The sequence below is a fragment of the Grammomys surdaster genome, unplaced genomic scaffold (assembly GCF_004785775.1).
Source record: "Grammomys surdaster isolate TR1022 unplaced genomic scaffold, NIH_TR_1.0 191, whole genome shotgun sequence".
Taxonomy (NCBI): Eukaryota; Metazoa; Chordata; class Mammalia; order Rodentia; family Muridae; genus Grammomys; species Grammomys surdaster.
The window spans coordinates 6,891,208-6,908,041 of record NW_021604636.1 but is presented as its reverse complement, the minus strand read 5'-3'; the positions used below and the strand labels follow the sequence as shown (position 1 = coordinate 6,908,041).

General features: G+C 43.2%; 1 protein-coding gene across 2 annotated transcripts in view; it reads right to left on the bottom strand.

Moving 5' to 3' along the window:
• The window catches only part of LOC114622689 (CD302 antigen), a 131,306-nt gene that overhangs the window by 109,944 nt on the left and 4,528 nt on the right, over positions 1-16,834 (bottom strand). For both annotated transcript variants that reach the window (XM_028769118.1, XM_028769116.1), the window contains exons 2-4: positions 13,943-14,314; positions 9,500-9,670; positions 5,683-5,847 (exon numbers count right to left, since the gene is read on the bottom strand). In XM_028769118.1, the coding sequence (XP_028624951.1) occupies positions 5,683-5,847; positions 9,500-9,670; positions 13,943-14,314 (708 nt within the window). The remainder of the gene's footprint in view (positions 1-5,682; positions 5,848-9,499; positions 9,671-13,942; positions 14,315-16,834) is intronic.

Sequence of the window (16,834 nt, the reverse complement as noted above, 5' to 3'; positions counted from 1 at the left end):
CACAAGAAACACACACACACACACATATACACATATACACACAGACACACACAGACACACACACATACACACACGCAGAGACACATGGAATTACATAATTTTTAATAATGACAAAATGATATAAATCAAACTCGGTTTTTACTGATAGTCAAAAACCAGAAGGTCTTAACTGAAGCAGGAATCTCACTATGGGGCTGTCTAGACAACAGAGGCAGGTCATGCTAATGGACAACAAAGCTTCATTTTTTTTGAGAAGGCCAAAGTCTAATAAATTTGTTCAATTCTGCTTTACAAATGTCCAGTTCTCCCTCCTCTGTGGTAATAGAATTTTCTGAGTGGCAGTTTCACTATGTATTTTCAATCCTTACTTAGGAGGTTTACTCAAAAGCAGTTTCCATCCTGTGCCTAGAGTTTGAGATCTGACTGTATTCCATTCTGACAGGTTAAAGCCATAAAGCCTATATTATTTGCCAGATCTATGAATATAAAAATCAAAACCATAAAGTACTGCCATCATAAAAAGTTTAGTTTAGCAGAGGGGAATATCTAGGGACCCTTCAAACAGAAAAGCATTTCTGGGTTAGAAATATGCATAGGAACTGTTTCATGACTTACTATGTTGTGTGTTTAAATTAGATATGAGAGTTTTATACACACACCACACACACACACACACAAACACACACACACACATTCACACCTGTAGTCAGGAAGACATATCATACAATCTTATTATATCATAATTAAAACCATTGGGAAAAGAAGGGAAGGGGACAGGGAAGTATAAATAATTTCAATCGTGAGACTAGTTGTCCATATGATACCTGATGTGGATACAAAATATGGTTGTGCCCATGCTTGTATGGGTCTGTACATAATGAAGAAAGAACATAAAGAATATAAGCATGATCATAAGGATTTTTACTGTGGTGGTTTGAATAGGTTTGGCCCCTGTAGATTCATGTGTCTGAATGCTTAGCCCACAGGGAGTGGCACCATTAGGAGGCGTGGCCTTTGTTGGAGTAGGTGTGGTTTTGTTGGAGTTTGAGTGTGACTATGGGGGTGGGCTTTGGGGTTTCCTATACTTAAGCTCTATCCATTGTAGAAGAGAGCCTCCTCTTGGCTGCCTCCAGATTAAGATGTAGAACTCTCAGCTCCTCCTCCAGCACCATGTCTGTCTGAATGCTGCCATGCTTCCCACCATGATGGTAACGGACTGAACCTGTTAAGCTGTAAGCCAGTCCCAATTAAATGTCTTCCTTTATAAGAGTTGCCTTGGTCATGATGTCTCTTCACAGGAAAACAACAAAAACAAAAACAAAAAACCCTAACTAAGGCATTGACCATCATTATCTAGGAGGTCATGAACCTGGAAAGACTTTATCAAGACCATGAGGGAAGAATCTGAAAAATTAATTAAGGCCAGGTAGAAGAGAAAGAGCAATTGATGAAATGGTCTATGAATGACAAGGGGAGGCTGACAAACATTAAGATAGGGATCTTTATAAATTTGTTGGGGTATTTTCAGCTGAAAATGACTTAACAACAGTTTCCTAATTACTCACGGAAAATATATATGTTATTACATCATGTCCCTATCTATCCCCCATATGGTGCCTATGTGCAGGTATTATAGACTATAGGGATTACACAGAGAAAAACCATATTTAGACTATGACACTTTCCAAGAGCAACTTTGACTGTACATAATCTTTGCCTCCCTGACAACTCTAGAAGCCAAACGTGTAAAGCAGGCCTTTTGAGGACTTGCAAAGGGGCTTCGTTAAGAAAGAAGGAGGCAGGCTCCCAGGACCAAGAAATAAGCATATCTTCAATGGTGGATGTTTACATAGGGTGTTGGCAAATGAAAGAGTCAGTGTATGATCAGGGTGGATCAATGGCTGGTAAGACACAAAGGTTTGAGAAATGGAGGAGCTTTTGGAGGAGCTGGTGGGACCACAGTCTGGATACAGATGGAAGTATGGGGTGAGAACTTAAAGTTTGCTCCACCTTTCTCAAGGAAATAGATGGCAGAGATACTTTTTTAAGTAAAGAGAGGGCAGCTGTGTTTGTGTAGAAGCCTTGAGCAAGACCTTTGGATTCTTCCTTCTCTTTTACCCCACCAGCTCCTGTAACAGCTGCCAGCACCGCTACAGAGGACACATTAAAGATGCAATCTAATGCACAGTTCCCCTTGTTAGTAAAAGGAGTTGGTTTCCCAGAATACCAAAAGAAGTCTTTCTAGTGCTCCAGACTTGACCATGTCTCCTGATGTCTTGAATGCTGTTTGTTTTCATTTCCACCTTCCTGCCATGGTTCAAGCAGGATACTAGGAGTTCCTTCCCATCCACTACAGATTCAGCCACATCCTTCCTACGAAGGTTTTTCAGATAGCCCCCATAGGAAGTAATTACTGTAGTATAACCCTGGTGGTTACCTGCAGGCAGGGACAGACTTACACAACGAGATCTTTTGAGCTAAAAAGCCCCTGATTCGTCTCCTTACTGTCTTTGTAGTTTGTATTGACGTCATTGGAATTAAAGAATTTAAGTTTTCTAGCATGCTGGCAACCCGTGGACGTAAATGAGAAATGGGCACGTTCTAAATGTACTTGTCGGGTAGATGTGGACCATCAAGACTTTTTCTTTACTTTATTGGGCCTTTTCTTTACTTAGAGCTCAGGTAAGACTTTGCCTGTCTTTCAGATGGTCAGCAGTAGAGAGCCTCGGGCTAAGGAAACAGGCAAGTCCTTTATTCCTTTTCCTTCTTTTGTCTGTATTTAATTGGCACATAGTAACCACATGTATCTGTGGGTCGCAGAGCGAAGCTTTGATGCACTATATAATGACTGAACCAGGGAAAGGGGCACACTTATCACTTTAAACATTTATCTTTTCTTTGTGATAAGAGCAGTCCAAATCCTTTCCAGTTGTTTTGAAATAGACAATGTGTGACTATCAACTACAACTATCAACTACAGTTACCTTATTGTGCAATGGAACACCACCATTCAGTTGTAAGTGTTACTTTGTACCTACTGACCAACCTCTCCCCTTCCCCCTCTCTTCCCTTCCAGGGGCTGCTCTCCTCAGCCTGCCCTTCCCACTCCTCTCAGCTCTTACGAGGTCAGGATTTTAGACCTCGCATATGACTGACAGCTTGTGGCGATCCTCTTTCTGCGCCTCCCCTTATTTCACCTAACAGAATGTCTGAACTGTCACAAATGCCAGGATTTCTTTCACTGTGTATATGCCAGTTTTTCTTTACCTCACTGGATGCTAGAAATCCTTGTCGATGGCGGTTGTTATTTATGTTGGTCACTGTGAGTAGAGCTGCCATCAGTGTGGCAGAGTGGCAATCTCTGTATCTCCTTGGCATGGTCTTTCCTTCCCTTTGGCTATGTTCCTAGTACAGGAGCTGCCGAATAGTCCTCTTTTTAATATTCTGAGGAACCTATACTGACTTCCACAATGGTTATACTACTTTACAGTATTCCTGATTGTGTGCAAGCTTTCTCCTTTCTTCTTGTCCTCATTTGCATTTATTTTATTATTTTTAACAATCACTATAATAATAAAGAACTGATATCTTACTGTGGCATTGGTTTATATTTATCCAGTGATTAGTTATTTTGAGCATTTAAAACTCTATCCTATCTTTGACTGGTTTTGTGGTTTTTACAACTGTCTAGTTAGGCCTAGTTAGGCTCTTGTTTGGTCAAACTTTGCTATTGAGTTTTCTCAGTTCCTTCCAAATTCTGAATATTAACCCCATGCCAGATACATAGTTTGTAATTATTTCCAGAGACAGAATTGGCTGCCCCAGAGACCTCTGTCCAGGTCTGACTGCATACTTCTCTTCCTTCTTCCACAGTGAGCGATGACAAGCCTGATAACACAGGCCTAAATTGAGCCACAGAACTCTTCAGCTGCATCAGAAAGGCTGCAACCGCCCTAACTTGCAAACACCCTAGCCTGGGGGAGCAGGTCAAGCAGCTCAAGGTGGAAAAACTCTCAGGGTCTTAATTAGGAAATGTTCCTGCACAGGGCATATGGGTCTTTTTCGGAGTTTTAGGGGAACTCCAGTTGGTTTTAGGTCCTGAGAAAGCCAGTTACATATGATGAATCCAAACAATCTAAATCTGTCACCCCATCTATGCATTAACAACAACAATAAAACTTAAAAAAAATAATTAAGTAGATGCAAGACAGGCAGAAAGAAAAAAAGAAAACCCTTAAGGATTTTGAGAGACTCACAAAAGGGATCACCTCTTCATCTGTTTCTGGAAATAGATTCCCAGTGTCAGTCAATCACTGATTGTTAAAATCAAAAGCTTTGGGGGAATGATATTTTCATTATATACATAATATATATTGTATATAACCAATGGAATACATAATATATCATATATTATAAATATATGATGTGTATATGTATATATATAAATAGTAGTGTATGTATATATGTATATATGTATGTGTGTAATATTTTAAATTTCTACTACTCTGAAGACAAAACAAACCCAAACAAAATCTACTCTGCATATCCTTGCTATTCATTCTCTTTAGGACTTCTATTTAAAAATGGCTTCTTTTATGTTTTGCAATTATAATAGTACAATGACATAATTCCCCCTCCCCTTTCCTCCCTCTACACTGCCCAGTACACCTCTCCCCGCTCTCTTGTAAATTCACAGCCTCTTTTTTCATTGATTATCCCTACATGCATGCATATATTATTTTATATATATATATATATATATATATATATATATATATATATATGCCATGTATATGTATGCTATGTATATACACCTAAATACAAAAATGCATCCTGCTCAGTTTGTATACTGTTACTTGTATGGATGCTTTCAGGGGTGACTGTTTGGTACTGGATAACCAATTAGTGTGCTCTTCCTCGGGGAGGACTGCTCCTTCCTCCTACTCTCAAGATTCTTTAGTTGCTTATAATTCTTTGTGTAGAGCTGAGGCCGTGTGTGCTTTCCCCTGTTCGTTTACGCATGCCTTTTAACACTCCTTCCGGGGCGGAGGCTCAGCTCCGTGGTTAGGGGTGCAGATATTCAGTTTCCAGTACTCATAACACTCTGTAACTCTAGCTCCAAAGGATCTGATACCCTTTTACAGCTTCCTAGTGTACTAGCATTCACACACACGAAAACATACACACACACACAGGCACGTCCATGTGTGCATACACACAGTATTTTAAAAACATTAAAAGAGAATCCTAAACCTCTCCTTGCCCCTGAGCCTTCCACTCCCGTATGGAGACTTATCACGGAGGTCAGCTAGCATGATTCACTGTCTGCTCAATCTTCCTCGAATTCTCTGTTTTGTGGTATCCAGAGGTTTAGCGTTTCACCCTCTCCTCTCCATTCGTCATTTAGGATTAGGGTACTAACTGCATCTTGTACTCTAACTTGCTTTCTAAACAGCAGTTTCCCCTCTAGTTTCTATCACGAGATGCATTTCAACACATGGAATATGCGTACGTTCAATCCCTCCTCCCCTTTTCCCTTGTAGGTTTCAATGCTGAGGTTTAGATTTTAAGAGAGGCCAGAAAGGATATTATCAAAAGAGAATGCCTGGTTATACAGCGTAGAAGAAGAAAGCATCTTTACAATTCCAGCTGTCTGCTCTACCACGCGCAAGTTAGACCTACCTGTAATATAGGCTAATTCTGCAGCGCTGTGGATACTCAGTAAGTCAGCTCCTTGGTTCTGACAGGAAACATAAGCTTCTTTCCAAGATAGAACTTCCTGATTATTAAATTGGTAGCAACTTCCAATCTGCTCATTCTTTTCCCAATTACCTTCACAGCCGTTTTCTGTTGATAAAGAGATAAATGAGTGATTGCAAAATAAGGAGATAATGTTTTCTGTTACTTGGAGTGCCTACAAGATCGCAACTCGATTTACATTCGCTTAGGACGCACCAAAACGGAGGCTGTCACTGCATGCAGCATATTTCTTTACTCACTGAAATGGAAGTCAGAGCATACCAAATGACTCAAGCGGGCAAACTCTTCCACTTTCCCTCTATGCCCTGTCAACTACAATGCCATGTTTGTACCAGTGTTCCTTCATGCCCTTTGCCTGAAGAAGGTAGTCTCAATATATGCGGTTGTGGAGCACTGGGCCAATGTAAAACAAGCTCACTGTTGTCTCCACCCTGCCTAGAAAACACTGTATGCACAGAGATGCTGTTAAAATGGCTAAGATACACAGCATAGTGACTTCTTTATTTTGGAAATTCAGCCCAAATTTCTCCTTAATATTTGAATAGATGATTGACTGCATGAACAGAATTAATGATATAGGACTCACATTACATATACACAGAGAGGCATAGAAACATGAGTGTACAACCCAGAAGGTCCATAGTGCTCTGTGCGAGCGTGGTGTGTATGCACATGTTAATGCCAGCAGGTTGCTGTGCTGGTGTGTGAATGTGAAAGCAGAGACAGGAGGGAGACATCAAGTGTTTTGCTGGATCTCTCTCTACCTTCCCCTGAGACAGGATCTATTGATTAACCTGAAGCTAGGTTGGCAGCCAGCAAACCCCAGAAATCCTCTTGTCTTCAACCTCAATAGCGCTGGGGTTACTGGCTGGTGTTCTTAACTATGTCTAATTTTCTATTTTTAAATTTGGGTGCCAGTAGCAAGCACTCTTACCTACTTAAATGCCCTGTCCCCAGCTCCATTGTGTGTGTGTATATAATATATAATAGATGATAGATAATAGATAATAGATAATGGATATGTAATAGATATATAAATGTGTCTTTCAAATAAAGAACCTTCAAGTTGTACCATGATTCAGTTATATAGATCTTGAGATAATTGAATTGGTCCAAAGTATACTCAGTTTCCTATGTGATCCCAGAGAGAGGGAAACCCAATTCAGGCTGGATCATATGATCTAATGCTCCATCCAGGGAGTTTCAAGGGGGCTTTCCACTACCAGTTACACACCAAATAGTACACTCGTGGTTCTATCCACTGCTGAATGCATAGAGTGGGCAAAGACCCACAGGTGTCTGTGGCAATGGTATAACCAGAACACTCGTCACTTCTGTGGTTTCTGAATGGCACTTTTACATCTTACCCAGTCTTCTGTAGCATATACAGCAAGAGGGATCATGTCACTTGATGGAGGAAAATAGGGTAAATACATTCGTATTACCAGTGAAAGCCTCTTCTTTGGAAAGCTAGAAGCTTCCAGTTGGGTGGCAGTGTATTTGCTGTTCCATACTACCTCCAGGGCTTGGCAAACCTCAGATTTGAGAATTCAGCCTTTTTTTCATAAAAAGCAACTCTGGTAGGTACACGAATGCATTAACACCCCCTGCCCAAGGAGGCAACTAGGCACATAGGCATTTTCCAGTCAAGGTAATAAGGCAGAGCAGGTAAATATGCTGGAGAATGAGCATCAGGAATACTGGCCTCTCCACCAGGCTTCACATAAATGTGGTCTGACCCTGGCAGGACCTTCTATCAACCTGAGAAAATTCTCACCTCAAATTTCTGACCCAAGTGATGGTGAGACCTAAATGAAACAGTTATACTCTTAGCCACAATTCATTTGTTATAAATTATAAGAAGAACCAAACACTGTGTATTTTTTTAAAAAAATATTCTAACTAGATTCCAGGTGTTAAAAAAGCCTGGGCCTTGGTCTAGAAGAGCAATTCTCATAGAGAGGTCCTCAGACCAGCATCATCAGAATGACCTGGGAACTTATGAAACTACAGATGCCCAGGCTCCGTCTCAAACCCACTGAATCAGAACCTTTGGAGGTACCCCTCTGTTTTAACAAACACTCCAACTGGAATTGGTGCAGCCTGATGTGTGGAATCGTTGGCCCTGTCTAATTTCTTCAAGTTGGTCAGAAGCTTGGGTTCTCTTGAGGAGGAATCTGCATACAATATCGCCAGGCTGCCTTTTCTCTGGGCTGGAGAGTAGAGCCATATGGGGCAAAGGCTTCACAGGCAGGTTTCCTGGACCTTCAAGACCTTATACAACTATGTAGTCCAACTAGGCCTCACTATGCTTTTCTGTAGTTGCTATGGGGACTGAATGGTTACAATAGATGTTGAAGGTTTAGAACAGTGCCTGACACTGGGAGTGGGGTTCTGATAGTCTTATGTCAACTTGACACAAGATAGATTTATCGGACGAGAGGGAACCCCAATTGAGAAATGCTGCTGTAAGATCTGCCATAAGACGGAGCTGTAAGGCATTTTCTTACTTAGTGATTGAATAGGGGAGGGTCCAATCTATGTGGGTGGTGCTATGTTGGGCTGGTGGTCCTGGGTTCTATAAGAAAGTACACTGAGCAGGCCATCGGGAGCAAGCCGGTATGTAGACCACTCTAAGACCTCTGAATCAGCTCCTGCCTCCAGGTTCCGGCTCTGATTGTGTTCCTGTCCTGATTTCCTTCAGTGGTGAACAGTGATACAGAAATGTAGGCCAAGTGAACCCTTTCCTCCCTAACTTGCTTTGGTCATGGTGTTTTGTCATAGCAGTAAAAACCCAAACTAAGAAAGAGGTCATCTACTATTATTATTACATCTAAAGTTCTCTTTCTCTTTTTTAATAGGGCTCTTTCAACCTGTTGTCATTAATTTTCTTTGAGACCGTATTCTCACACTTCTATAGCTCAGGCTGACCTGAAACTCATCATTCTCCAGGATCAGTCTCATGAGTGCTGAGGTTACAGAGTTAACTTGTCATTCAATATTCCTTAAGCATGTACCACACGCCAGTTACTGTGATTTCTTGGTAATACCTGCTCATTTGCTAAGAAACTGTCTCTGTTATATACCAGACAGTAGCACAAGCACTCCTTTGATCTGTCCGTTTCTATAAAGAGGAATGAATGCTTTAGCACCCTGGATAATTTTCTCCTAATGAGAAACAACTTGAAAACATACTCTGATCCACACATGGGCATGGTGGAGCAAACATTGTCACTAATTTGGAGAGGGCCAAAGGTATGTGTCTCTTTCTCTTCCAGCCTTGGCTTCAGGGCACAAATCTACTTTAAGTTGTCACAATCCTAAAGATGGCTTCTCAGCTCCTCTGTACCTGTTGCTCTTGCTTGCTTCAGGAAACTCGAAAAGGTGATGTCCTTCTAGTCAAGCTCCAGTGTCTCATGCCCCACTTTCTCCTGAAGCTGCAACTTCCCACCTGCTTGTGCCCTTTCCACTTTTCCCTGATGTCGCTGAGCTTCCCCAGTGCCCTCCCCCAATCCCACCTTCCACAAACAGTCCTGCTTCTCTTCTTGACCAGCTTCTCAAGGCAAATTCAAAGCTGTACCAGACTTCAGGGAAGAAATCCTGCAAACGCAGATTCCTTTATCTAGGATGATATCAGCTGCAGATTTATCAAGTCATCTTAAGCTCCCCCTTTCCCCCTTTAGCTCCTATAGACACTACTCTCTTCTTGCTATTAAAGAGTGCACCAGCCCATACATACCTGGTAGTAGGCAGATACCCCACTTTTGATCATATTCATAACTTAGGGTAGTGGCACACCATGGCCCACCATGATCCTCATCATGAATGCAGTCATGGTACCATGTCTCACCAATCAAGAAAGGGAATTCACAAGGCCTCCCGTAGGAGTTCCCATCTCTGGTGTATATCTCTGTGGGATGGGAAGGAAGAAGAGGACAGTTCAGAGCTGAGCAACCATCTCAGGGTAGCTAATTTCTAAAACATTTAAAGAAAGAGTATTGGTTTCACTTATGAACTACAATATCCGAGCGGGCTATATACTGTGGAAAGAGCACAGAGACTGCTCTGGTCTGTACTTTGAAATGCTGGAGTCTCCTGCAGGCGTAGTTTCTGCATTTCGAACTGAGGCCATCAGTGCTTAACTCCAGGGTTGTCCCCTGTGTATTTAGAAAAAGGGAAGGTTTCTTTTCTGTGATATAAGGAAGCAATGAAAGACCCTGGCTTGATCAAGTAAGAGGAGACTGATTCCAGCATGGGGAGAAAACTCAGGTACTTCCTCAAAATGGGTATCTTGACAGAGAGTCAATTCACCTCCATTTCTTTCTTTCTTTTTCATTCACTTTACATCCTGCTCATTACCGCCCTCCCTGTCACCCACAATCATTCCTCCCTTTCCTCTCCCCTTCTCCTCTGAGCAAGTGGGAGTCCCTCTGGGTATCCCTCCACCCTGGCACATCAAGTCTCTGTGGGGCTAGGTGCATCCTCTTCCATTGAAGCCAGACAAGGCAGCCCAGCTAGAATCACCTCCATTTCTTTAGTGAATGTGAGGCTGGCGTCGCTGATATATGTGTCAGCTTTGAAACCACTTATGCGATTAGAGAGGTGGACAAAGGCTATTGTTGTCCAACAGAATTGAGGCTGTGGCTTTGAAGACGTGAGGGAAGAGAGCTGCTAGATCCCTGAGTAGATGCGTGGAGTGAGTCAGTACATAGTAATTCAGGTGATGAAAAAGAATTGGCCTTAACAGGGCAGTCATGGGAGAAGCTGGTGACCAATGAGGTAGCTTTTATTTTAGTAGTTTTCTCTGGTCCCCAGAGAGGCACTGGGAAACTATCACGAAGCAGATATGACTGGGAACCCCAGAGGAAGTGTTCAATACTATGTCAATAACCGTCTTCTTGAAAACATGTTTTATAGAGCAGCTAACCGTGTATCTATTTCTGTCACCTTTTAAATATAGCCTCAATTTCTTCAAAACTGGTTATTATCCACTGAAAGAATGGCCATTAGGGAGAGCACAGTCATCAGATCTCATTAACCTTCACTGGGCTTTGGAGTCCCTCAGAAAGACTCGAGGATCTGCTTTAAAGGATGCTTGAGATAGTATGTAACTCTATCCATGTTCTTTATCATCCTCGAGTGCTTACATTCCCAAGTGAGAGACTTAAGTTTGGAAGGTATTACACAGCAGTACAAAAGAAGTAAGAATCATCTGGATGCTTCTCTGCAGAAAAAAAATCTTTGTGGGTCATTGGTTTTGTTTCCCTATGCCACACAAATGGCTTTCAAGGAATGATTCTCCTAAAGGGTGTGTGACCTTTTGTTTTATAAGGAGCCTGCTCATCACATATGTTTCATATTTGACCACGTCAAAAAAAAAAGTCCCCAAGGCGCATGACCAATTTCCCTTCCTTAGGACAGACAGTACCAAGAAGGACAATCCCGGAGCATGATGCAATGTTTCTTCTACTGCTGCTGCTGGGACCTTCAGGACTTTCTGTAACCTTTCATTTCTGTGTGCAAAGTACTTTCAGACACACTTCTGTACTTGTTCCTCACCACAAGCCTGTGAGATCAGAGCTGTCTGTGAAATTCCCACTTTTGAGAAGTAGTTAAGGACATATTGGGTGGCTCATGGTGAAACACGGGGTAAGATCAGCCTCTTGGAGTGGTCACTGACACCCACCAACAACTTTACACCAGTCACTGCTTCTGCAGGTTTCAAGGTACCCATGGTTCAATGATGGTTGTCACAGTTCCCTGTGTCACACAGCATACTGTAAACCAGTAAGCAAACAACAGCCATGCTGGATGCAGGCAGCTAACTATGCTCTAACATAACAACAGCCATGCTGGATGCAGGCAGCTAACTATGTTCTAATATAAGCGTTTTGTTCTCAATTGTCCTCTGCTGTTGTTTCATATTCAAGAATTTACTTGGAGTTACCCTACACAGGGGCAATGCACCTCCCAGAAGCCATAAGTTTCTAAGTGAAAGTCCCACTGCCAAGTGTGGTATACTTCCCCTCAACTTATTGGTCAGAGATGTCCCAAAGATCCCCCCAAACCATCAGGCTATTGACACTGCTTTTAGTTGCCCATCAGAACTCGATGGTGAGACCCTATTACTGAAGATACTACACATACCGGCCACAGGGCATGGTGAAATCAAGTGGTACTGACCAGAACGTTTTCTCCTTGCTTGGTAGCTTCCAGGGTACCGGAAGATGCTATACAGTCTGCTGGGACTGGGAGGGCGTCAGCAACAGCATTGCCCAGCTATGAATGCTGTGAGTTACAGTGATGAGCAGTGTGGCAAGAAATGACCATGGGTGGGACAGTGACATAAACGCAATGGGGTGAGCAACCAATTCCCACTTGCATTGAAGGACCACTCCACAGGAGGAAACATACGCCTGGTATGGAAACGTGGTCAAGATCCTACGTTCGGAGATCTCACAGGCCCTAGGAGTGAACCTACTACTATTATCTACAAAATAGACATGATATAAAACCACCATCTAAATTTATATCTGTCTACCTGTTGATTCGTTCAGCTCTCAGACCTCATCTCAGACCAAAAAAAAAAAAAAAAAGGTTTTTGTGTGGTCGTAGTGGTTAACACAAAAAAGTACAACAGGCCAAACACAGAGAACAAGTGGGGTGCTCAGCCACAAACAGAACACCCATTCCACACCCCCTTCCCAAAGCCCAGGAACCATCTCAGGAGAGAGAATGGAAAGACTATAAAAGAGCCAGAGGTCCGGGAGGATGGGAGTGAACTTCGTTTAATGGACATGGCTGGACCACCCTCCTCATGATCTCCCAGCAGCTGTGGAGCCTGCAGAAGATGTGTGCAAGATCAAGCCAGCTTGAACTGGGAAGGGGTCCTTGAACCTCCATCCCTAACTGAGGAGCTGTGACATCAATGGCAGGGTGAGTTGGTTTTCTTTAAGGTTGTGTTGGTAGGCTGACCATATTCTAGAAGGTCCCACAGCTAGGTCTACATGAGCAGCACAAAGTAGAGTTGGTGAGTTATTAAAATAAATAAATAAGATCAAGTAAAATTGGAAGCTCAGAAGGTGGAGGGAGGGGGTCCAGTGGGCCTGGCAGGAATTAGGAGAAGGAATTGGCAGTAAAAATGATCAAAATATATTGTGCTAAATTCTCAAAGAGTAAAGTGTTTTGTTTGTTTGTTTTTTTCTTAAATACAATTTAGAGCAAAGACCATGACAATATTCATATACTTGTTTTTGGAAATGGCCAAAGAAAACTTAACAGTTAGAATGTCAAATCAGAAATACAAAGAGCAACATGGGACAGCTATGCCAAAGATGAAAATATTACAAAAACCCGTGAGATGTTCAAAATATTTCTAGTCTATTAAAATTTCCAGGCATGAAAAATAAACCACCTCTTTTTCTTTCTTATATTTTTAAATTTAGGGTTCGGTCAATATTATTAGATTATGTGCCTTTAGCCTATATGAAATATTTCCTGTCAGCATAGCATTCCTTTTTCCCAGCATTCAGAATGGTATCATAGGAGGTAAATAAACAAGGTATAGGAATTCAAGTCCTGTGTTTACCACACCAAAAGTCTGTGTAGCCTCTGATAACACACCTAAGCTTTTCTAGCCCGGTCTACAAAGGGGAAGGGTGGAGTACCCTTAGGTGTGGTAAGACTGTAGCTCACAGTGATGGCTCATTGTGACTTTATTTAAACTGAGTTGTGCATGTTCAGTTGTAGGGAGCCCAAGGAAGTAGGACCGAGTGAATGAATGTGTATTGATAACAGAGGTACAGCCATGTCTAGGTGACCTTAGAACCAGGCAAAGCCTTCTCCATATGGATCAGATACAGAAAGATATGGTTCAAGTACAAGTGACTACCAACCACTGACCAGTGTGTGCGAAAAACTGCAGCTCCCTTCTCCTGGATGTTACAGCCTGACATTGCTAGCCCACAGAGACCTGACACCGGGACTAGCTAACTACTTTCCCTGTACTATACCTAATAAATGCACTGAGGTCCTGGTATACTGCAGTAGCTGGTGCCATCATCAGACTGCACCCAGCTCCCTCACCCCGGTTGGGTTTCCAGGGCAAAGCTGTGCTGGGTATGGCATTTAAATGAAACAACCATTACAGCAAAAGGGTCAAAGTCCCTCTCTGGTAACTCACCGTGGTAAGGATGGTCACAAAGGTTTTCCTCGGAGCCTCCCTTCTTCCAGACATCAGACGAATTGGTACTGGCTACGGCATAGCCGTCTTTCAGAGCCAGCCTGTACTGGGCAGCGGTGTACAGAGAATGGTGCTCACATTTCCACCACAGCATGGCGTTGGAGTCACAGCTGAACATTCGCAGGTTGTCTGTGGCTTTGGTAATATCTAGGCCAAGGCACTTTTGGGATTCCAGGTGAAAGAGTCGGTGCTGAGACACCCACTTCCATAACCCGGTTTTAGCGTCACTACAGTCCTGTGCCACTATCCAGTCAGACAGAGGCTGGATGCACTTGCCGGTGTTTTCATTGACGATGGTGAATGGATCATTATCTAGGCCGAGACAGCAAGGGAAGACATTTTAGGACTCCATGTCAAGTGACTAATGCACCTTGCTCCTGCTTGTTTGCTGAGGAGAGTCTGATTAACCCTGGACTGCACTCCCCCATGGGCTTGGAGTTCTACAGAGAGTGAGGGTCGAAGTGTGCTCTAAAGCCAGTCTGCCTGGGCCCAGACTTTGCCTCTGCTGTGCTACCTCCGGGATCAGAGCAAATTATTGAACTTTCATGCTTCGGTTTTCTCTTGTATAAGGCTGTATGTACTTCACACCGTGGATGTAAGGATGCTGGCATGTGCCGACCCATGTCAATAGAGAAGAGAGTGTGTTTGTGATTTTGCTGGTCCATAAAAGGTTCCCTGGTTTGTTCATAAAGCAGCTACTTAGTTTTCCCTTTCCTTCCACAAATGGCCTGTGGCCAGGGAAAAAGTATCCTGAGTCACACCTCCACCTTGCTGGTTTGGTTTCCACAGCACGGTGGTCAGGCCATCAGAATCTGCTCTCACTTCAGCTCCTTCCCCTTCACCAATTGTGAAGGCAGGGATCTGTGTTCCTCTGGCTTAGCACAGGTGACTGTGGCCATGGAAAGGGGGATCTACATATAAACCACTTCTCCTGAACCTTCCGTGAAAGGTGTACCTAAATGGAGAGAAAACTTCCGAGAAGGCAGGGGTAGAGACACTGAGGTAAGAAATGGGAGAAAATAGAGGATCTGGGTTCTGTGGGCAGGGAACCTGTGGCCAGCCCCACTGCAGCACCGCCAGGAGGGATGGAGGCTGGGAATTCACCAAGTAAATCACCCAAAGGAGGCCAAAAGGGTTCCAGGAATAACCTGTACTACCAGGCCTAATGTCTTGTATGTGTGAGGAAGAGGAAATGAGAATTAACCCACGGAAGCTAAAGACTAGAGATGAGGCCTCTTCAACTGATCTCCCAGCACTGCAGCAAAGCACAGTGAAATACTTTGGCCAGCTCTTTTACAAACAAAAAACAAAAAACAAAAAACCCACGGCCTAGGTGGGCATGCTGATGAACAGAAAGCTGGACCATTTTAGACAAGCTTAGACAGTCATTGTCAATGAACCAGAGTTCAGCAGAACAGCATGCAAGATTCTGGTTCTCAAAAGGTGTTTTCATTTTGAGTTCAGCTTCACAGTCACTGGGTTTACAAACGGGAAATTTTTTTAAGTCATGGGTTAAAGAGTTAAAGGTTGTCATGCCAGACTCTGTTGGCTGGATGGGAAACTTCACAGTGTAAGTCATAGCTACGAAATTCTATCTGATCACGTGAATTTTGGATGGAATTTTGTTTTGTTTCAAGTAGCAGCAGCAAGAAAAAGCAATAGGGAAAACCAAGAAACCCTTAAGGTGGCAGTTATTTATTTCTGCTTTCAAATTTGAATTGAACAGGATGACAGGGTGTTGGGTCGCTGGTTGAAAGCACTTGCCATGCAAGCCTGAGGAACTCACTTCGAATCTACAGAACCCACTTAAAAACTGATGTGAGGTTTGAGCGTATATAATCCTAATGTTCCCAGGGGAAATGAAGGCAGAGGCAGGAGGCCCCAGAAGCTCATGGGTAAGCTAGCCTGACATAAGTGGTGAAAACAAACAACATAACCCCACACAAAGAAAACAACAAAGAAACCCTGTCTCGAATGAGGTGGAGAGTTGGGACCAACACCCAAAGTTGTTCACTGATCTCCATAGTGATAGTGTGTGTGTGTTGGTGTGTAGTGTGCAGTGTCCATGTACGTACACATACACAAATAAAAAAAACACATTGCATGGAGCTGCTGTTAGGCGGGTTGCTACAGCAGCAGCTGCCCTTTCTTTCTTCCTTGACACCCTCTGTCCCTCTTTGATGGTCCCAGGTGGGGAGGACAGCGAGCCAAAAGGAACATTTCCCTAACGCACTCCTCCAACATATTCAATCGCTCCTCAAATACCTGATTCACTCTTTCCCCTCTGTTGCGTGTGGTCCTCACCCTTCTTGAAAAATTCCTCTCACTGACCCTGTAACCTCAGTGATCTTTCCCGGACACTCTGCTCCATGACCCTTGACCCTGAACAGGTTACCTGGGCAAGAAGAAGCTTTGCTTTCTTTTGAAGTTCAACATTTTTCAGGATTCTCCATAAAACTCAGTAGGTTAGGTCCAAGTCCTCATGTGGCGGGAGGAACAGTATTAGAGCAAAGCATTGGGAGTTCCTAGACTGAAGCCCTACACGTATTACCAGTTCAAAGGAAGACTGGGGGAAGCCACATCCTCTTCCAGGGTCCTCAAATCCCTAATATCAGATGAAAGCTGTGGAGTACAGGTAAGCCATTCTGGAGCTAGCTTCCCATGCTTTCACCAGGTAACGGTGTCCTGGCTCCCCAGGTCTTACTAATTTTTGCTCAAGTCATTGCTTGTTCTTGCAGATGGCCACAGTACTAGCTCACACTACTGTACTAGCTCACACCACTGCACTAGCTCACACCACTGTACTAGCTCACGCCACTGTACTAGCTCACG